Here is a 21,699-nt window from a genome sequence, read left to right on the forward strand (position 1 = left end):
ACAACTGAAAAGGCAAGAGCAGGGCAGGCAGAAGCCCTCAGCGGGGAGTTTCATGCATATTTGGTAACTCTGCACCTGAAGTCTGCACCAGGGCTTATGCAATTTATGTCTCACTTCAGTTCAACCTGGTGCCTTCTACCTGCACAGGGCAGCTCCTGTGAGCTAATTGTGCCTTGTTATTTCGGCAGGACTTAGGAGAGAGATGATTACTGGATGTATTCATTTAGTGACATTTCACTGCTCCTGGATCACACCCGCCTTTACAAAGCTCTCCCGCCAGCTGCCCAGGGACACCTTCCCCTCCACCCGCTGCCCCCCGAACTCCCATATAGTAACTTCGAATTGGCTACCTTTCCAAGAAGTGGACCCCTTGGTGGCCAGCACTACCTGTACTATTTGTTCTTACATTTGGAGGTAGCTCAAAGGGGCTGGAATCTTTCAGGATTATCTCTCTCATTCTGTTTACTTCTTGTTCTCGGCCCAGATGTGCTTCAGGGAAACTGGCTGAATTTTCTCCTGTCTTTGAGACTCCCTGAGGATGAATTAGTGACGACTCCAGACACTTTCTCCCTGCCCCCTCAAGAAGCTGTTCTTTGAAAGGTATGTCACTCACAAAATGGTGACATTCGTTAATTCTAGGTGGTAGATACAAACCTGTTTATATATTGTTCTTTGCCCTCCTCTGTATGTGTTAAAGCACAGAATAATTAAAATTAAAAATTGTGTGAAACAATTCTTGGTGTTTCGCATCTTTGCGCCTTGCTGCAGGAAACCCTCAGGTGGGGAGGGGTTGAGGGCAGCTACTAGGACCAAGAAAGGTCCTCTTGAAAATGTGAATTCTAATTTGTATTTCAACCCAAGCTTACTGTAAGTATCAATACAATTTAAAATACTAGAATTGGTCATGTAATTCTTTTAGTGCATGGAACAGGATTTCCCCCCCAAATTAGTCCTTTCCGAGCAGTGGATGGGCTGAAAACCCAGGCACCAGTCAGTTAGCTCCCTTTCATCTGGCATGGCCGTGTGAACACTTCAGTTGGCTTACTTTTTTAATGAAGTGATTTTTAATGAAGCAAGCTGCGAATTTAATAGGTACCTTAAAACAGCTTCTTTGTAACTAAGCTTTAAGTAACGAAGCAACTGCCAAATTAATCACCAGAACCAAGAGAAAAATCCAAGACTGAACAACTGCAGGATCAAGCATCGCTGGACTTCGGTCATCAGGCAGGTCATCTCAGCTGCTGGACAAAGGATGGGGAGGCTGGTGGCTTGCTCAGCAACCTTATCAGAGGTCAGGGAAGTGCTTGGCCAACACTAAGGGATGCTGCGGTGCAACGTACTTCTCACCACTGTTGGTGCTAGCACCCTGTCTCTTAGTGGTTCATTTATTGTGTGATGTTGAACCAGCCACTAATAATATGCAGACAATAGAAGGGAGATCATTAAGTTCAGTCTGTGTTACCCTGGAAGAAAGATGTTGGTAGAAAGAAGTCACATAGCATTAGCGAAGTCTTTTAAACTCTTTGAAAGACATCACCCAATTCTGGAATCTCAAATGTAAATAGTGGGCACGTAATGCAAGAGGGTGAAGAGGGCTGGGTGGGTGTAAGCAAAAGGCAAGGCCTGGGGGAACTGGAAAGTGCATGCATGTCTCACCTGAAGGCATTCACACTAAAAAGTGTTAACTCAATAAAGCACACCTGTGTGCGTGAATGAGGTCGCCAGTTGGCTAGTTCTGCTCTGTTTCACTGGTGAGGAAGCTGATGCATTAAGAGGAGAAATGACTTGTTCAGGTTCTCACTGAGGTGGTGGGCAGCCAGCTGGCTGTCTCATGGTTCTAGAACAGTAGCCACGGCCAGGATGTTAAGCCCTGCTAGGAAAAGTCACCGGCACAGATGTCACTCAGTGGGTCTTTGCCGTGTTGTCCGGAAAACAGACACAAAGTCCCTCCACACGCTCCCCTTTCTGGTACATTATCTTTCCTTTGTCCTTCATGCTACGAGTCCTGACCCTGCTTTGGGAGGCCTTAGCCTGGTCTGGAGCGGGTGGAAATGCTGCCTCTGGGAGATGGAGCCATAGAGGAGGGGCCTGATCCGCCCCAGGAGAGCTGAGGACCTGTGCTCAGTGCACGGGAAGGTGGGAAGTGGGAACTCCTGGTGGGTTCAGGTAAATCCCTCCCCCATCCCACTGCGCAAATGCTGCCGCGGTGCTTCTCTTCCATTCGTCCCTCCAGAACACAGGAGGAGAGAGCGAGGCCTGAGTGCAGCTCCTGAGACCTTCCTTCCTCCTCACTGGGATCTTGACCTCACATAACCACCGGAAACCTGTGTCTTCATCTACCAAATGGGTAAGACGATCGTTTCCCCCCAATACTATGGTGAAGCCTTTGTTTGCCCAGAGTTTGGATTCAGAAAAGCTTGACAAACGCCAGCTGGGCCTGAATCTTTTCGAACGGCCTGGTCCTCCCCATCCCCCAAAACCCTCCTCTGACTCGGGCAAGTGTCTCCCTGCCCAGCCCTGAAGCACACGTTTTCTCCCCACTGGCTACCAGTGGTACAGGGCTCCTGCCACCTGCCATTCTTGAAAACCTGACGGAGGACTGATGACCGAACGGGAGCCAGGATTTGTGAGAATCATCACATTTGTTGTGTGGCTCAAAGCAGTGGTGCCAGTTTGTGTCATATAAGCCCTTGTCCAACTGTGTCTGTCCTGAACTGTAAGGGCAAAGGGTCATTTTCTTTGATTTACAACCACAGGCCCCAAGTACAATACAGGATTTGCAACTGGGGGAGGGAAGGTTCTCCATTCATCCGTTTATTCAACGAACAGAGGCTTCGTGATTGCCTATCACATGCTGTGATTATGGTCCAGCCACCTTTCTCACTGGCCTGCCCTTCACTCGCAGGTTGGAATGAAGAGGGGAGCTTGCCTGCCTTCCTTCGAGGAAGTAGCTGGTCCTCATGCCTGGGAAGTTTTCTCAATCAGTTTACACCCCCTTGGTGTCATTCCCTAATTATCCCAATGCTACAAGTGTTTGCTGATGAAAATGAATACTCTGAAACACAAAGCTCACGTTTCTACTTACAAGAATACATTAAAAATCGAAACCAGGGACTTCCCTTGTGGTCCAGTGGTATAGAATCTGCCTTCCAAGGCAGGGGACGTGGGTTCAATTCCTAGTCGGGGAACTAAGATCCCACATGCCGTGGGGCAACTAAGCCCGCACGCCTCAACTAGAGAGCCTGAGTGCTGCAAACTACAGAGCCCATGCGCTCTGGAGCCCGTGCGCCACAACGAAAGAGAAAACCCACATGTCACACTAGAGAGAAAACCGTGCGCTACAACTAGACAGAAGCCCGTGTGCCTCAGGGAAAGATCCCACACGCCGCAATGAAGATCCCGCGTGCCGCGACTAAGACCTGACGCAGCCAAAAATAAAATAAAATAAATAAATATTAAAAGGAAATCAAAACCAAACCCAACCCACTACAACGAAGCGAGCAACATCCTCACCTAAGTCTGATAGAAACACAGTAGGAGGGTTTCAGTGAAGTCTCAAATCTATTAAATAGTGAAGGGCCAAGGTACAAAGGCATTTCTTCACAGCAGTTCAACTCTGCTCTCTGTTGTACAGCTGGAGATGACAGTGAATCCAGGGCACACTTTAAAACCATTTTCCTCCAGTGACTTAAAAAAAAAATTATAAATAAAAAGTTTGAAAAAAAAATCCTTAATCCTCAGCTCCCTTTATATCCTATTATTCTGAGTAACTGATATGTGTGAAAACAGTCTGTTTCAATTTAGCTCAACCTCTGACTCACAGGGAACAGCTTTTAAATTGTTCATACAATTCTTATCAGTCAGCTGGGGTTGGGTAAAGGAAATAGGAATATGGAAACCTAATCACTCCTTCTGTGAAACATCACCATGTCTCCCTGATTGGAGGAAGATCAGATCCTAGGAAGCCTTTCCTGCAGGTTTCCACCATTTCCTGGCTGTTTCACTTTAATCACGACATGGTTGAGCTGACCTATTACTTCATGAGTTTCCCGGGCAAGGGTGGGTGTTACTGATACACGTCTTAGGAAAGCCCACTGGCAGATATTCCCATCACTAGAAGCTGATGTTGCAAGCACGCTACTTGCACATAGCAACCTGGGCTTCCTTGGCAAACTGCTCAATCCGATATTCAATCGTGGCAACAGGCTGAAGTCAAGGCGCACATTTTTGGGAACAAACTGTGATATTTTTATTGCTTTGCTGTATTTCACCCTTATAAAAGAATGGTATTAGAGTTCAACTTACAGATAGAAATGAGGAAAACTGAAAATGAGCAGGGAGGAGACCATAAAATTACCCAGGCTGGTCATTCCGAGAATCCTTTTATGGTTAGTGGATGTCTATTTTCTGCCAATACCAGGTCAATATTTTGGAGCTAATTCATCTGACAAATCGCCACTGGGTACATTTTCCGTCATCAACAAAAAATATGTAGCTTTCGTGAGAGAAGTGCTGGCTGTGTAGCTATGATATGTATGTGGGTTACATCTGCTCTTCCTTTTTGCTATGGACGGTTCGAATGCTTTCCTTTCAAGCTTTGCCCAAGTAGGCACAGATCTTAGGAGATTTACCTTAGCTGGACAGTGGAGGAAATTCATCCATAATTGAATAAACCGGATGATCGCAGTGCAGCTCTCTTGGGTTGAAACTAACTCTTGTTATACTTGCTTACTTAGCACCAAGAAAATATTTAGGGTATAAAACTGGCAATGAACTTAAAAGACTAACAGATTTAGTTCCGCCATGTAGGTGGGTAAGTAAGTAGACATACACAAGCAACTTACTGAAGTATAATTTACTTACCATACAATGTACTTATTTTAAGTGTAGAATGTATTTTTTTGCCCAAGAATTTGAGCCTTATAGAGGCCAAAGAGATCACAGAGAGCCTGTAGCTCACCCTCCACACTGCAGCTCAGAGAAACAGCCACCACCCAGATGGTCAGTGGTAAGTGGAGAGGTGATGCCCTATTTGGAGATGCTAATAGTAACCAGCCTATTGATTTGGCCATTTTGAGTAGAAACTCACCCTTTTGCAGGGAAAGGGAGGAAAGACTTTATGTAGCAGCCTGTGTAGAAGATGGCTCTGGGTTCCTGATATGTTAAAAATGAACATCCAACTGCTGGCTGCAGAGAGTGTAGGAAAAGATGGAAGGGGAAGTGTCTTCCCAACAGGAATACTGAGGAAGACGAAGGCTTACGGTGAATGGAGGACTGAGAGTTTACTAAAGAATGGGAGTCTGAGGTGTTACAACAATTCCGACTGATGTAACGTTTGGATACTGACAAATAAAATTTATAAATGACTTTTTCAACCACTTCCTCTAGCAATGGAGTTGTTATTATCTCACTGATTTTGAAATGAAATGTTATGGAATTTTCTTGCTTTAATGAGAAGGCAGATCCAACTGGTAAATAAAGTAATGATGAAAGCAATCAAAAGAGTGAAAATGAGAAATAAAGTAACAATACTCCTAATGCTTAACCCAAATAGGCAGGCTTTGCTGATTTACTAAAAAGATTCGTGTTCATCTAGAGGTAAACATATTGGGAAGCAATGCTCACTGTGAATAAACCCACCCTTTGGTAAGAGGATAAAAGTCAATTAGTAATGTCATTTGTTTAAAAATCTGCCTGCACCTGGTTCTCATTTGTCCTCCAGCTGAGAAACCAAAGACAACTTCTTTTTATTGCTTGTGGTCAAACAGCAAGTTCATTTCGCCATGGGATGATCAAATGGCCAGCCTCCCCGGCTTGAGAAGGTCTGCCTTTCACTTTCAACTTGTTCAATCATCATTAACTCTGAAAAATGTCACATTCCATTGGTGCAATGAAAATTTCACCACCAGTGACCGTTTGGGTGAAGTTTTTGTAGGCGAGACCCTAAATCTTGCAGAGCACCTCACACATTCTCAAGGTCATTTGCCTCGTTTCCTTGTTTAATGACAGTTGCCTAAGATGCTGGAGTCTGTCTATAGCCTGACATCAGCAGCTCTGAAGAAACCTCTGTGTTGGGGTACGTGTCCCTCTCTGAGACTGGAAAGGTTCACACATGTGTGTTATCTGACACGCAAGCACATACACCCCCTCCTTTGTTATCTATTGTATTATGCATACACACACTGGGGTTTTTACCAAGCAAAAGTCTTCTTTACTGGGGATAGACCGGTAAAAAAAAGACCACTGGATGCAGCCCATTCAAAGCAGGGTTTCCTTACTTTGGGAAGTCGGCTTCCCTGGACGAAGCTGCAATATCAACTTGGGAAGGTTCCAGAAAGTTTCTGGAAAGGAGAAATAGGCTTCTTTTTAACGTTTGCCACTGGGCTTGGAAGTCTGCACCTCCTTTGTTTATTATTTAATTATATTTCCCCCTCTGCAGAGAAGTTCTGAAATGCAAATCCCAATGAATGCGGCATTGGGCCAAATCCCTCACAGCACTCTACAAAAACAAATTTCTGGAAGTGGATGTCAAGGAGCAAGATGCCTAAATTAAGAGGTCACTTGATCCAGAATCTTAAAGAGAAGCATAGTGTTTATTGGGGCAAGTCAAATAAATTTTGTGCCATTTGGCAAGCAAGTCATAGTTAAAACAGGCCCCAGTTACAGGTCCTGATTAATTTTCAAGGTCAAAACCAAAAGAATGTTTAAGCAGAGCTCCCTATAGAGTCTTAGTGCCAGGGCGCTAATACACCATTTTAAATAGCCTCCAAGAAGGGCTTCTTGATTTCTAGCTCAGTTTAATGTCAAAGTTCCACTGGGCCAGCTGCTGAAATAAGGAGGAGGTTATCAGCCTGACCGGATTATAGGTACAATGTGTTGATCCCTTTCAACTAGCTATACTTCATAATGTATTAGAATATTTCTTGTTGCCGATATCCAAGTTTTAATTGACTAGAAGTTAGGTACGAGAGAAGGCAAAAATAATCTAATAATTTTTTCCAATTCCCCCAGTTAATACAAGACCAAACCCTGGGTCTAAAGAAGCATCATATGGCCCCTAAAATAGGAAAAGGAATGTCCTGACATTTTAATGGCTGAGTTGACAGCACCACCTTTAAGAAAAGAGATTCCAATCCTAAGAATCTCTTTAAGAAAAGAGATTCAGGTTATTAGCTGAAAAAAGCTTGCATGTAATTTCCTAGGAGAGACTGAGACTTTTCTTATTCAAACACTTGAACATGTATCTGGTATTATAAGTGTATAATAAATATTAACTCATTTAACCCTCATAGTAATTCCAATAGCTGAAGTCACTTACCTACTATTCAAACCCAGAAGTCTAGGTCTATATGCATTATACAATGCCGCTATTTTTTTTCACAAAGATTTCTCAGACTAGGCAACCCAAATGCCCATTTATCTGTTGCTTCAAGGTGAGCAGATGGTGTGCAAAGAGAACAGTGTTTGATCTGTTTGCTCCACATCACAGGAATGGGAAATGGAGATCAAGTCTCTAAACGTCCCTTCTCACACTGATTTCTCCCACTCTCTCGTCTCCACCTTGTGGAGGTCACCTTTCTACTGTTGGCTCCTTAGTGCTGACTCTGTCTGTCTGTCTGTCTGTCTCTCTCTCTCTCTCTCTCTCACACACACACACACACAGAGCTATTACTGTGCTTCAGTGAAGCTGCACAGGGTTTGTGATCTGGGCATAAAAGCAGACATCATTTGCTCATTAGAGTTAAGTTTTCAAGACGTGCCCCAATTACTGACCTCCACTAACGGCCTGGGTTTGCGCTCGACTGCAAACCTGAAGTGGCAGAGTTCACAGTAGCTGGTGTTTGAGGATGACAGCCAGTGCTCCAGGCAGCTCCGATGAATTGTCCCCAGGGTCCCTGTACATTCACATGGAGAGAGCAAGTCCTCTTGGCTGCTGCCCTCGTGGCAGATCCTGCACATCGGCCGGTCATTGAAGGGGCTGCAAGAGAAGAAGGGGCACCTGCTGGTAACGGGCTGGAAACCACTGCCATGCCGTGGTCCTCTGGCTCTGTGTCCTTCGGACCCTCACCCGAGGCAGCTGCTCAGAACAGACACCTGGTTTACAACCCGAGATCTACACTGGCACTCGGTAGTGGGAGCTGGGGTCCTTGGGCATCTACTTCTGTCAATACAAAGAAATAGGGGGTGACCAATACCAGAGCAGGTGGGCCCAGGGTCATAAGCAAGTGAAAAGGAGCAATGTGTTAATCTTACCTTAGACATCGAAGTAGTTCAGGCAAACTACCAATCAAAAAAAAAAAATCATCCCTAGCTATTAAGAAGTTGTTTTGAAACGACACCAATTGTAGTTTCTAGACAAGTTGCATCTTTTGAACCAGGCTGGGACACTTTTGAATGCCCAGAGGTTCCTTTCCTTTCTTCTTTCAGTGGGATAGGCGAGTGAGAGGAGGGAAACGGACTGGTGGCCAACCCTGAAGCTGCCACACAGAACTGCAGTCTGAGCCAGAGCACGACGCTGTGGCAGCTTGGTCCTCGGAGCTTTCCTAGGATGCACTTTGGGACGCTGAGGACAGCAAGCTGAAAGTGAGGAATGGTACGTGCTACCAAGGTGGCCTCAGTCCACAGCTTGGCCTTTAACTTGGGAACACCACCCCTGCACATTCTGTGAGAACACACAGGGTAGTGGTTTGTGAGGCAGGCTCTGGAGTACAGCTGCCTGGGCTCGAACCCCAGCTCTGCTGCTCACGAGCTGGCTACCTTTGGGTGAGTTACAGCATCTCTCTGGACTTTAGTTTCCTCATCTGTGAAATGGGCACAAAGCATGGTGCCTTCCTCATATGGCGACTGTGAGGATGAGAAAAGATAGTCCAGATTACAAGCTTAGAAGAGGGACCAGCACGTGGTAAGTGCCTAGTTAATGGTAACTGTTTTCACTTGTAGAAAAACTCAGGTTGGAGAAAATCAAAAAACATGGCCCTCATCACATAAGTCAGAGGCCAATGGGAGGCTCAAACCAAGATGGCCTCACTTCTCAATGGATACTGGAGGACTATCCCTCTCTGATTAATGTCATCTTATATTGCTAGAGGTCCTTATTGGGTATTAGATTTTAAAATGTCATCATTGTATGCGCCAACCCAAGGACCAGACTCTTTACCCACCCTCTCCGCCTCTTCCTGTCCCCCAGAGATGACAGTGTTCCAGGCTTATGCCCACCATTCTCTTTGACTCCATCTTTGTGGAAAGGCCTTTCTGGGGATGATCCTGGGAATGAGTGAAGGCTAAAAGGGGATTAAAAGAGGAAAGGATCTCCTTCCCCCTTGCCAAAAGACCCCCTCATGCCCAGGGGTGGGAAAAGAAAGTTTAAAGAGTTGACTTTTTTCTCTCATTATTACTGGCCTCTGTCATTCACCCTGAACCAAATGCGTGTAAAACTGTAAAAGCTCTGGTTTACGTGTCTACGTGGTAGAACACACACACACACACGCACATCGGCTCACAGGTCTCAGTCGTTTCAGCTCTGCAGACTGTTCTTCCTGATCAGATGAGGTGATTGATGGCTCGAGGGTGATGGGGGCATATGCAGACAGATAACTATCCGTCTCAGTTCACAGCAGAGCAATGATGCTCACTGCCTCATCGTATACTGAGTTCTACCTAACCGATTGTTACAAGTTTTCCCAGAGGTGGAAAAATATATATTGACCTTTTTCTTTTTTTTTCCTATTTCTTCCCTTTGCAATAGCCGCACGGATTGAAAGTAGGTGGCACATGGATAATGTTTACAACACGTGGCGGTGTGTGAGTCCATGTCTGGTGGCCACCACGTCCGGGGCTAGGAGGGGGGACAGAGAATGTTGTGGTGTCACTAGGAGTCCTGCTGCAGGGGCACGTAGGTGGGCCTGTATCTGCACCGGAGGGGTTGGCTGAATTGCTCAGACCAAGGTCAGCAGTCGAGGTCTGAGTGACTGACCCAAAGTTTCAGGGCCGGAAGTGTCAGCACTGAAACCAATGGGCAAGTCCAGTATTTTACAGTCGTAAGTCCCAATCCCACTTACCCATTCTGAAACTAATGGAGAAGCCAAGGAGTACCTAGTGGCCAGGCAGCCTGTGGCTCTCAACCTGCCAGTGGGCAGCAAGAGCACCAGAGGAGACCTCCAGGGACAAAGTGCCGGCCTGGATAAGGCGTCTCCGGGCTGCTCAGAGCCTTCATTCTGGCTCCGGTCTATCACTTGGGGGAGACGATGATACTTCACGGGGCAGAGTGTGTATGAAGGATCGTGGCTGGGATGCAGGGAGAGCGAAGGAGGAAGCAGCAGAAGAGGCCCCCATGTGGGGATGTGTCAGAGGAGACTCCCCCAGGAAGTAGCTGTGGACAGCCCCCATCATGGCATGCTGATTAGTGTGCACGTCAGAACGTCACTTCAAAAGTTTTGCCCACGTATCCAATCACTTTGGCTCAGTCATCTGAAACCAGGGGCCTCCTTCATTCTATTATAACAAAGGGCTACCTTTGTTAGCACCTGGAGACAACGAAAATGTAATTACCGTAGTAAGGTCAACATAACACATGTTAAGCAAGTAACCCTGTGTCTTGTGGGATCCTCCCCTGCCTGCCTCTCTGCAAGTGTGACTTTAAGCGGAAACGTCCACAACGTGAGTTTTATCTTTTTGCCCCATTGCTATAGAAACGGCCATGACAGAACATGTGTAGTTTTTTTTTTTTCCCCTCCCAGTACCTCCTCTCATCTGACACAAAGACCTGAGCACTAATTACATTCCCTGTAGCATTTCCCATCTGACAGCCCTCCGAATTGATTTTAACGGTGGTACTACCTCTGGGTGGCAAGGGTCCGCACTACTGTTGAAAGCAGCTGCCCGTCCTTGGCTGAAACTTGCATGACATACTGCGGCTGCCCATTCACTAGGCTGCCACAGTCCTCCACGGTCTTCACCACGGGTGCAGCTGAACTGGTGCAGTCTGGCAGCACTTCGGGCAGGTGACTGCAGCGGCTGGTTGTCATGGTAACGGACAGCAATTACTCTGCTAATGGCTTCCACATTCATACAGGATTTCCATCTAAGAGAGATCAGAAAACAGTTTACTTGGTCAGGGTGGTTAATAGAAAATGGACAATTACAGGCCACCATCATCATGTCATTATTTAATAGAAATAACAGGGGTGGCCTAGACGCCGTACATTATCTTGCTACCATTTAAAACGCATGCGCACACTCAGCCCACAAGAGACAGTGGACGTGGTTATGAACAGGACACCGAGCATGTCAGCGTCCGTAAACATCGAGGATCAGAGAGGGGAGGGCAAGATGACCCTGCAGCCAGATCTGAAGCGAAGATAAGCACTTCTCGCACTCTGGGCCAGAGAAGCAGTAAGTCTTCGTTAACACTCTCTCAAAGTTACTAGAACCATTATTAAAACCGCTTGGGGGGATTTCCCTGGTGGTCCAGCGGTTAAGACTCCACGCTTCCAACGCAGAGGGCCTGGGTTTGATACCTGGTCGGGGAACTAGGTCCCACATGCTGCAAGTAAGACCCGGTGCAGCCAAAATTAAAAAAAAAAAAAAAAAAATGCACCACCTTTCTGACTTTTCCCATATCTGTGTTCCATAACACAAGTATCTGCTCAATGTGTCTTGAAAATTACTTTCCTTTAAAAAGTTAACCTATTTTAGCCTTGTCTTAAAGTTATTCATGAAATGATAAGTTTGATGAGCTTGTTATACATATTTGTAAAGGACATTACAATAAATACATTAGTACTAAGTTTTTGGGTTTTTGTGTACCACTTAAAATCCAGGGACACTTGCCTTATCATAGGGGAACACACAGGCAAATGCAAGAAACTGATGAATGAGATCTCTGCCACCTATGAAGAATAATCCATTCTTAATAAGGGCCTTACCTCACTGACACATAGTCTACCACACAGAGTGCAAGAAATTCTGTTCCCAATCTGTGTGCTGTGGGCTTGAACTTGACCTCAAGTTCAAAGCCTTCAGATCCAGTGGAGTAAGGAACCCCGCTGCATCCAATAATAGAGCTGCACGTGATGTGTAAGAAATAGAGGACTTAAGAGAAACTTGCAGGAGGAATTCTTTATGTCTAAAGGTGAGAGGACACCGTTTCATGGTCCGTACGGACCATCTCTGCCCAGTCTGCTCACCTCGAGCTCCTGAGCCTGGGACAGCCTGGACTCAGTGGACAGTGGCAGGCTTGATGGATAGACTGAGTTCCCATCAATAACCAGTCTGGGTGATCAAGGCCCCAAGTCTAAATAAATTTGCTTCCCAACCCTAAGAGCATGTTTGGAATTCCTCAAAGGGTTATTTTCTCCCAGATATTTGTTACATTTTACTCGACTCTTACAGGTTTGGAAAATAGGATCTGCCCAACTTCCAGAACAATGTGCAGCAACTGGACGTTCTCAGGAGGAGAACGCAGTGTTTCCAGATGAACTTGAGCTGACACTGTCCCTGCTGACAAGCACATATCCCACAGGCCTGACCATTGGATGGGAACGGAATCCCCTCCTTCCTGCCGAGGTGTCTGGCTGGCTCCCTTTCCTGTTCTCCTAGGCTGCCTCTAGTCCTCTCAGGGTCTGCGGTCTGGCCTCTTCCAGGAGCCCTTTGGAACCTGGCAATGGGGCGAGGGCTGTGGACACCAGCCCTGGTCTTAGGCCTGATGTGGGGCAGAGGCAGGGCTGCCCCTTCCATGTCACTGTCACGACTCCGGTGGGCTTCTCAACCCCCAGGTACCAAGCATTCAAGAAACACAATGAGATGATTAGCTAGTATACTTTTCCTCGTTAAATAGGATTTGTTGCTTTTTTTTTTTTTCCACATTGCAAAAACAAGAATATACGTTACAGAAAGTATAGAACAGCACAAAGAAAATAAAAATCACTCAAAACTCCACCACTTGAATAACCACAGTAAACTTTTTAATTTTTGGCAGGGTTGGCAGGGTGGAGTTGATTTGTAGCTGGGGCCACAGAACAAAAAGGATGTTCAAAGGTCGGCTTCGAAATCTGTGTCTAACCCCTGTCCCCTGGCCTGCCCTTATAAATCCCCATTGACATGATTTTAAATTCTCATAATGCCTCACAGTCACAAAGTGTAACTTCCTGGCACAGCTCTCTTGCTTCACAAGGCAGCCACAGAGTAAGAGCCAGGGGTGTGTTGGCAGGAAAAGCAGACACAGTGACCTTCTTGCCTCACGGAATCATTATGTCTGGGTGCAGTCTGAGAGTCTATTTTCGGGTTTTGCATTAACTCCAGCTCAGAGGGCCAAGCATTCCCTCCTTCCACTCCACGGAGCTGGAAGGAGGCAGAGAAGGGATGCAGAGTGAGAAAAGGAGGCCAGGCTGGTCAACGGTGAGGCCGCCCTTAGTGAGGGGAATGCCACTCAGACACACAAGGTTCCCAAGTTCATTCACTTATAACTAGACTGGATTAAGTCCTCACCAAAGGAAGTTGTTCTAAATGTCTGACCTAAATTTGCAATAAAATGCCCTTAAAACAGTTCTGGAGGGCTTCCCTGGTGGCGCAGTGGTTGAGAGTCCACCTGCCGATGCAGGGGACACGGGTTCGTGCCCCGGTCCGGGAAGATCCCACATGCCGCGGAGCGGCTAGGCCCGAGAGCCATGGCCGCTGAGCCTGCGCGTCCGGAGCCTGTGCTCCGCAACGGGAGAGGCCACAACAGTGAGAGGCCCGCATACTGCAAAAAAAAAAAAAAAAAAAAACCAGTTCTGGAAGTAGAGTTTCCTTAAAACTGTAGTTTCACTTCTGGTTGATATTCTTCATTTCACTTGTCTTCTCAAAGGTGAAAGGGATATTACCCACCATCTGATCAGTTTATTCCATTCACAGAGAGTGCCAGGCACTGAGTTGGGCATAAAGAAATAAAAGGCTCCTCAACCTTGCCTTCTTCTGCAAGCAAGCCCTGGCTCTTTCCCTCATGCCATCTCTGCAGAACCCTGAACCCAACTTAGGATTGAAATGATACTCGAGTCCAGCACTCACTGAAGAACACGCCAGCACCTCCACTGACCAGCACACACCAGAATAACCCTGAGATACTAAGTCCTGCACGACAGGGTGAGTCCGCACACTCCTCGAAGACCATGTCTTGAATTGAAAGTGGGGTGGGAGGGACTACACAGAGGATGGGCACCTCGATCCTGGTGGGAAGCACTGAGTTGGTTTCAGCCCCAGAGAGGGAATCAAATCAGGTGGAGGAGGAGAGAAGGAAGCACACCTCCCCAACCTCAGTCAAAAGAAGCCCAGGGCGGGCTTCCCTGGTGGCACAGTGGTTGAGAGTCCGCCTGCCAATGCAGGGGACACGGGTTCGTGCCCCGGTCCGGGAGGATCCCACATGCCGTGGAGCGGCTGGGCCCGTGAGCCATGGCCGCTGAGCCCGCACGTCCGGAGCCTGTGCTCCGCAACGGGAGAAGCCACAACGGTGAGAGGCCCGCGTACCATTAAAAAAAAAAAAAAAAAAAAGAAGAAGCCCAGGGGGACTTCCCTGGTGATCCAGTTGGTTAAGACTCCGTGCTTCCAATGCAGGGGTCACAGGTTCAATCCCTGGTCAGGGAACTAAGATCCCTACGTGCTGTGTGGTGCGACTGGGGAAAAAAAAAAAAAGAAGCAGCCCAGGGGCTGAGATCAAGGTGTGGGGCAGGAGTGGGCCTTGCAGGCTGCGGGCACCAATTGGCATGCTTGTGTTGCACCTCAGGCAGTGACAAATGGCCCACTGCATTTCCCTGTCTCTTTCAGAGCCACCTGGGAAAACAGCAGGCTGCTGCCGTGGATGCTAGAAAGAGCTGAGCTGTGGGTTTGTAGCCTAGCACTGGTCTTCCACTGATCTTTCCGCAAAATTTCAAGTGCCATTTGACCGCTTTCTTATTAATACCGCCCCTAGGAAGTCCACCCAAGAGCGCTGCTCTCTGGGATTTCTCAGGACAAAAAACATGATGCTGGGAGGGAGTGGTGTCCATAGACACTTGAAACCTCAAATTACACTGATGGGAGGAGTTCTTTGTTGGCCAGGCTTCACACCTTATGTAATTCCTCAGGCTGAGAATAAAGCATGATTTGGCATTGGCCAAATTCAGCTGCACTCAGTGGGAGGGCTGGGAATAGGTGGATGAGAGGGAGACAAATAGAAAAGGAAGGAGTGGCTACAGAAGTGAAAGCCTGATTAGACAATGGTAAAGATAAAAAGGCCTGTCTGTGAAACTGTGACCCCTTTAAAGGACAGAGTACAGTTTCATAAAAGCAAGGACCCAACCAGGCTGCACCTAACTGTGGCTGCGTTTCTGCTGTCAGTAAGTGATTTCCATGGGAACATGGCTGGCATCATGAGGATGTGTCCAGAGGATGAGGGGGAAGGGCAGGGAAGAGAGCCCCGCTCACCTGTGCAGCCCTCTTGCCTCACAGCCCCCGAACCTCCATAAGGACCACAGAGTTATGGGCAAGGCTCTGTTCTCAGAGGCAGGACACCCAAGCTTGCACCCTGGCTCACCACACGCCAGCGTAAACCATTCAGTCTCTCCGACTTTGCTGAGATTACTTGCATTTGAAATTAGGGTATTGATACTTCCTGAGCCAGCTCATCTGGTTGTTTGTGAGGCCTCAAATAAGATGAGACATGTGAACGTGCTCTGGAAGCTGGAATGAGCCGTGCACAGGCAGTCATGCACATGCGTATTTTATTACTATATTAACCTTTCCTGCTCTTTTCCTGGCCTGGGTTGCATCTCTTCCGTCTTGTGTAACTGCTCTCCTCCGTGGCTGGTCAGTTTGTACCCACTGCTCCCTCTGGGTCACACTTGAGCCCTGACCTTGTGCCACTCCATCCCTCCCCGCGGGGAGCACAAAGGGAGTCTTGCTTGCAGCCTGTGTCTCCTCACCCTCCCAAGACCTGTCACCTTCACACCCCCCAACACAGGTTGCCCTTTTCCATTAAAATGTTTAGTACAGATACCCGATGAAAAACTGCTATTATATTTGGTATTCGTGTCTATTTTTTCCAGCAGCTACCATTATCTTAGCTAATCTAAATACACTGGAAAAGAAAACACAAGCCACACCCAGCTGCCTTTTTAAGCCTGCTTCTATCAGAACTGCATTTTCAGTGCAAGTCAACTTTAATCTCTCAGATGTAGGATAAGAAGGCTATTTTGGGGAGGTACCTGGTGCGTTGGCAACTCTATTTGGGTATAAAAATTACCCACAGGATTTAAAGGTGAAAACAAGAGCATAACGGTGTGTGCACCCTGGTGCTAATCTGGTCGTGTGGGCTGCATGGGCAGTGGTCTGAGCAGGCCCAAGCTCCGCGGGGCAGTCTAGAGCCAGACTGGACCTCCAAATTCAACCCTAATGCTAATTCCAGAGGTTTTAAAAGGTAGGCTCCTCAGGTGCTCAGTATGTCCCGGAAGGGCCCTGTATGACCTCCAAAGCCAGAGTTGGCCAACAAAGCAAATCAAAGGATTCGTTCATTATTTTATCCATTCAAACAAGCATTTTTTGAGAACTTACTAGGTATTCCTAGGAAGTTTCTGGTGGTGCAGGGTCTAACCATTTCAAATCCTGCTTTACATTTCCACCAAACAGTATGGAGTGTTCCCCAGACCCTCTCCAGGGCTGCAGAGCCATGAGGACATGGCACCTTCCCCCTAGCAATCATGCCCTTGCCAGTTCGGGGGATACCACCCAATGCCCTACATTTGAGGGAATGAGAGTGCAGAACTATGGAATGGCTAGACGGCTTTCTGCTCCCACAGAGCTGTGCATCATTAATGCTGTTCCAGGATTCAGAAAACTGACCTTAGTTTTACATGAGCAAATCTGCCTCAAAAAGGATCTCGAAAATGTCTTTTAGTCTCCTTCGAGGAGCTGCATACTCAGGGAGCAAGGCCTCCTCTAATGAGGCCAAGGAATGGATGATACAAGTCGGTCAGTGATTGAAAGGGGAAAAAATAGCAATAATGGCCTGTCCAGGAACTTTCCCCTCTGAGTTGGATTTTTAGACTTTGAATTCTAAGAACAGTCTCTGAGAATAGGATCGCTCTTTGATAGAACATTTCCCTGGCTTTTCAGGCATGTTATAAACAGACAGTGCACTGCATGGCTGATGGACTGACTTAAGAGTATCCTGAATGTTCAGAAAAAATGAAGGCAGGCAAGAAATCACACACTGACCTTCCTTTCCAATGGAAATGGAGCACATGACTAATTTCAAAACCATTAACATGTAAAAGCAGCATATTTCTTCTGAGAACATGGCACAAAGGCTCTCCAAGGAGATTGCTGGGACATGATTACCAGCAACACTTAAGTTTTCAAAAACGCACCAAGGAGGCTATTCACGAAGAGCGTGTTAGCGGCAAAATAGCTGCTTCATTAAACTTAAATAGCCGCAGCAGGGCTGTGCCTACAGACCCAAGCTACCAAATTATACATTTCTTTTCTGGATGCTTCACTGACCTCATTATGTAGAGCAGAGAGTTTGTCATTCCAAATAAAGTGACCATCCAAGTCTTTATAAACATGTCCATCAGGTGCTTGATGAGTCTGCAGAGTGAAACACTGGGAGCCCAGTGAATTAAAAAAACAAACAAACAAAAAAACGACTTCTCTTTTTGTCGTTTCATTCTTCCCTGCTACGTGCTCATTGTCACGCTTACAGAGCAGAGCAAGCAGGTGAAATGCCTGTTTCTGAGCATGAAGGAATTTTTGATTTGGGGGTTATGGCATTTTATTGAGAAACGGGTAAACACCAACGATGAACCATGGAAAGAAAAAAACCCAGACCAGCATAAGGCAAGTTGGATCCAGAGAGAGTTACAGCTTGTTCCCAATGTTCTTTTTGAAATTGATATCCAGAGTTATTTATCATTTCCCATCCACGTTATTAATTCTGATTCTCAGCCACAAGGAGTATCAGGCTAATTTTTCTTCCATTTAAAATGACTATATATTTTTTTCAGCCAGGTAAAATCCTCTAGTTCTGCTGAAGGCAAAGCAAGTAACGATTATCATATTTATACATATTTTTTCCCCTCAAGAAGTACTCACGAAATTAATTCAGATTTTGGAGGCTATCCCATTTTTTTCACTTCATTTTAATTATATAGAGGAAAATGGCAATTAAAATCCTACAACGACCCTGTGTGTTCAGAGGCACAGCGACAGCTGAATCACACTTGTAAATAACAACTGGTCCTGCACAAGGAGCCCTGCTGAGCTAGGAGAGCCATGAGCTGCCTGGTTGAGTTCCAGGGGCTCGGGAACAATCAGGGCACATCAGAAAAGTTTAAACGTCAAGTTTAAAAAATAGAGGGGAGCAGGCAAAGCACAATGAGATGTTCACGGGACGTCGTTACTCAGAGATGAGAAAAGTGTATGCTTCAAATGATATTCAGTGTGCCCAGTGCCAAACGGCTACCTGTTCAGCGTAAGGAAGGTATGGAGGGTACGGCACGTTGACCAGGATATCTGATGCTATGGAAGGAAAATATTTTGGCTACAAATGAGGGCTGAATACGCTCTAAGGACTACAAGTTCTGGATTTGTGGATAGGTTCATACACATCTTCCACCAGCCTCCAAGTGAATGCCCGCCATTAAAGGAAGTTGATTTGGGGTCCATTCCAAGTCGTATCTCACCCTCCTCCACACAAACAACGCCGTACTAGCTACACAGGTGTGCTCCATCTTGACCCCAGCCTCCCAGAGCCTGGAATAAAGCCAGCTGTGGCTTATTTTAAGCCCCAGGGTTCCTTGGGGCTTTCCCCAGCTGCATTTCACCAAGACCATGGGGAGGTTGTAGTCTTGTTCTCTCACGGGGTAGGGTCCAAGCTCTGCATTCCGCCAGGCTCCGAGGCCTAGGTCTCCCTGCAGTGTTTGCTGGAGCCCCAGGAGACGTGTGGCTGGTGGACCTCCATTTACACACGAGGATATCCGAAGTTACTCAGCTCGCCAAGGAATAGTAAGGCAAGTGCAGAGCGAAGACAAAACCTCTTTGGATTTTGCTTTTTAGCTCTGTCTTTGGCATTATGGGTGGGCTCCCTGTCATATGCTTCATATTACTGAAAGTCCCCCAAACGCCACTTGTTCTTTCCCATGTGGTCAGAGTCTCCGGGTGTTTCTGTGTTGCCTTTGTACATACTTGGCTTTGGATTCAGGGGTACCTCTGGGAGCCTTTGTTGGGGAGGGGACAGAGCCCTAGTTTTGGATCAAGGAGTCCTGGCTTTGAACTGCTACTCAAAATTTACTTGGCCCTAAGCCTCAGTTTCCTCCCTGACACGCTGGACCTGGGGTAGGTATGTGCCTGGCCTGTGGTGGTCACTTGGTAACCGGCAGTGCTTAAGATTGCAGTGCAGCAGGGTGAGCTCATATCAGCTGAGGACCAGGGTGGGGAAGAGGTCCCTTCCAGACCCTACCTCTAATCCCCTTGCCTAGCCCACCCCTCTGTAGTCATCCTTACTACCCTACCATCTTCCCAAGCGAATGTCTTTTGGGGGCAGAACTGCTGACAGTTCTGTTTTGACAGTCTTGTATAACATAGGTAAAAAACACAGAAATGCTCCCTGGAATTACTCTTCTCAGCTCTTGGACACTGCTCCCCTTTCCTTCCACTACACACACGCTCACACATACACACAAAAACCACAGTTTCTTTTTATTGGTTCCCTAGAATGTGTCCAGTCTTTTAAACCATCAAGATATAAACAAGCACAAGAAAAAACTAACAGTCAGCCAAGGACCAAGTGATCTGAGATCACTTTATCACTTAACTTCTTGACAGCTGTATACTCTGGATTCTTGTGGACCGTGAAATCGGTGGCAAAAAGGGCCTCATTCGTATTGATACTTCCTATTTACCTCAATGCAAAGCGCTTCCAAACCCCTTCAAAGGGGCCTCTCAGGCCTTCTGTTTTCTAAGTAGAGCACATGCCCCCTCCCGCACTTGCTCCTCTGTCCCATCTTGCCCTGCATCTTGACATTGATGGTTGCATTGGCCCCGCATCTTACCCAGCCCACACCCATTGGAGTGTCAGCTTCATCTGGACATTTTTTAGTGTGAGAACCAGCCCACTCTCTCCCCAAGCCTCCACGGGAGCAGAGTGTTTAAAGTCTGCTAGAAATGCTCCAGGGCATCAGTTAGTGGAGGGCTGTCTTCCCTTAGGCCAGTCAATCACTCAGGAGGAAGGTCCTAAATCAAATATCTGGTCTGTTCATTTCTTTGTGCATTCCTCCTTGCAAAAACAATGAGTGAGGTTCCTTAATGTGACCCCTCTTGTTTGACAGAAACAAAAACAACCTTACATGGACACTGAATTAACTTATTATCCAAGACCAAACAACCAAATATTAAAGCAGAGGTCTACCTTTACTTTGAAATTTTCATCTGATGGTAGTTTTCCTTCAGAACAGACAAAAAAATTAGACTATTAATAGCAATAGTGAGAGTCTATTTTTCTATTTTCATAGCACTATTCATTTTCTATTCTCTAATTACTTAGTAAATACAGTGGGTCTTTACTGCCTTTGAGGGTGAAAATAACAGTTATACCCCTATGGAGCTCGTTCATTTGCTTTATGGGCTAAAAAATCTCTAGTGTGTCACAAATGAACACAATGTTCCCGAGGACTGTGTTTTACTCTTGACTCTCCAATTTCACTAATAAATGTGAAAAACACATGTAGCCAGATAAGTCCCTGGAGACCAGCCACTGCAGACACTGAAGAAAGCAAGTTATTCCAGCTAAGATCAGCATTCACTTTCACATTGCAGACTATTTGTCTCCCAAATTCTCCTCCAATTGCTTGACATGAAGCCATGAAATTGGTTTCCAGTGACTACCCCCCAAATCTTAGAAAACTAGCTTTCTTTTTTTTTTAAAATAAAGGATATCTTCAAAAAAAAGAAAAAAAACATAAAATTTTTGACCATCAGGTAATGACCTTTTTCTAATCACATCTCCAGTGGATTCCCCACCACCTTCTGAGAGAGCTGTTACTCTTTTTAAAAAATATTTTTATCAAGAAAAATTTCAAACAAATAGGGAGAAAACTACAGTAACCCCACATATTCTTCATCATCCCAACCTAGCAAGATTTTGCTACACCTGTTTCACCCTTGCTTCCTTCCTTCCACCCTATTAAGATTTTTATGCAAGTCTCAGAAATTGTCATTTTACCCCTACATACTTAAGTATGAATTTCTAAAAATATGAACATTTCTTATAGAACCACAAAACCATTATCATACCTAACAAACTTAATAATTCCTTGTTATCATCTGTTACCCAAACTGTATTCAAATTTCTCCAACTGTCTTGAAAAATCTTTTATGGTTGCTTTGTTTAAATGATCCAGACAAGGTGTAACATTTGGACACATCTAAGTCCCTCTCACTTGCACACAGCCACCTCCCTTTTTCCCCCTTGCTAATGTCTTGCTAAAGAAACTGGCACAGGGCTCCTCTTAAGCCCCATCCCAATAGCTACGTTTTTAATTTTTCTTGTAGTATCATTTAACTTGTTCTTCTATCCCCTGTATTTTCTGGAACCTTACTGATTGGTTTAAGTTCAAGTTCAACTCTTCTGCAACAATAGCTCATGTTGTGTACTTACCTATTGCATCAGAGCGGGCAGGCTCCTAAGATAACAAT

At 46.1% G+C, this 21,699-nt stretch overlaps 1 protein-coding gene across 4 annotated transcripts in view; it reads right to left on the reverse strand.

Moving 5' to 3' along the window:
- MARCHF3 (membrane associated ring-CH-type finger 3) overlaps positions 1-21,699 on the reverse strand; it is a 150,024-nt gene that overhangs the window by 26,924 nt on the left and 101,401 nt on the right. For 3 of the 4 annotated variants that reach the window (XM_079918960.1, XM_079918958.1, XM_079918961.1), the window contains exons 2-3: positions 10,837-11,080; positions 7,774-7,978 (exon numbers count right to left, since the gene is read on the reverse strand). In XM_079918960.1, coding sequence (XP_079775086.1) covers positions 7,774-7,978; positions 10,837-11,024 — 393 coding nt within the window. In that variant the 5' untranslated portion in view covers positions 11,025-11,080. Of the gene's footprint in view, positions 1-7,773; positions 7,979-10,836; positions 11,167-21,699 lie in introns of those variants that run through there. The other variant, XM_079918959.1, reaches the window with a different exon arrangement.

The sequence above is a fragment of the Stenella coeruleoalba genome, assembly GCF_951394435.1.
Source record: "Stenella coeruleoalba genome assembly, chromosome: 3".
Lineage (NCBI taxonomy): Eukaryota > Metazoa > Chordata > Mammalia > Artiodactyla > Delphinidae > Stenella > Stenella coeruleoalba.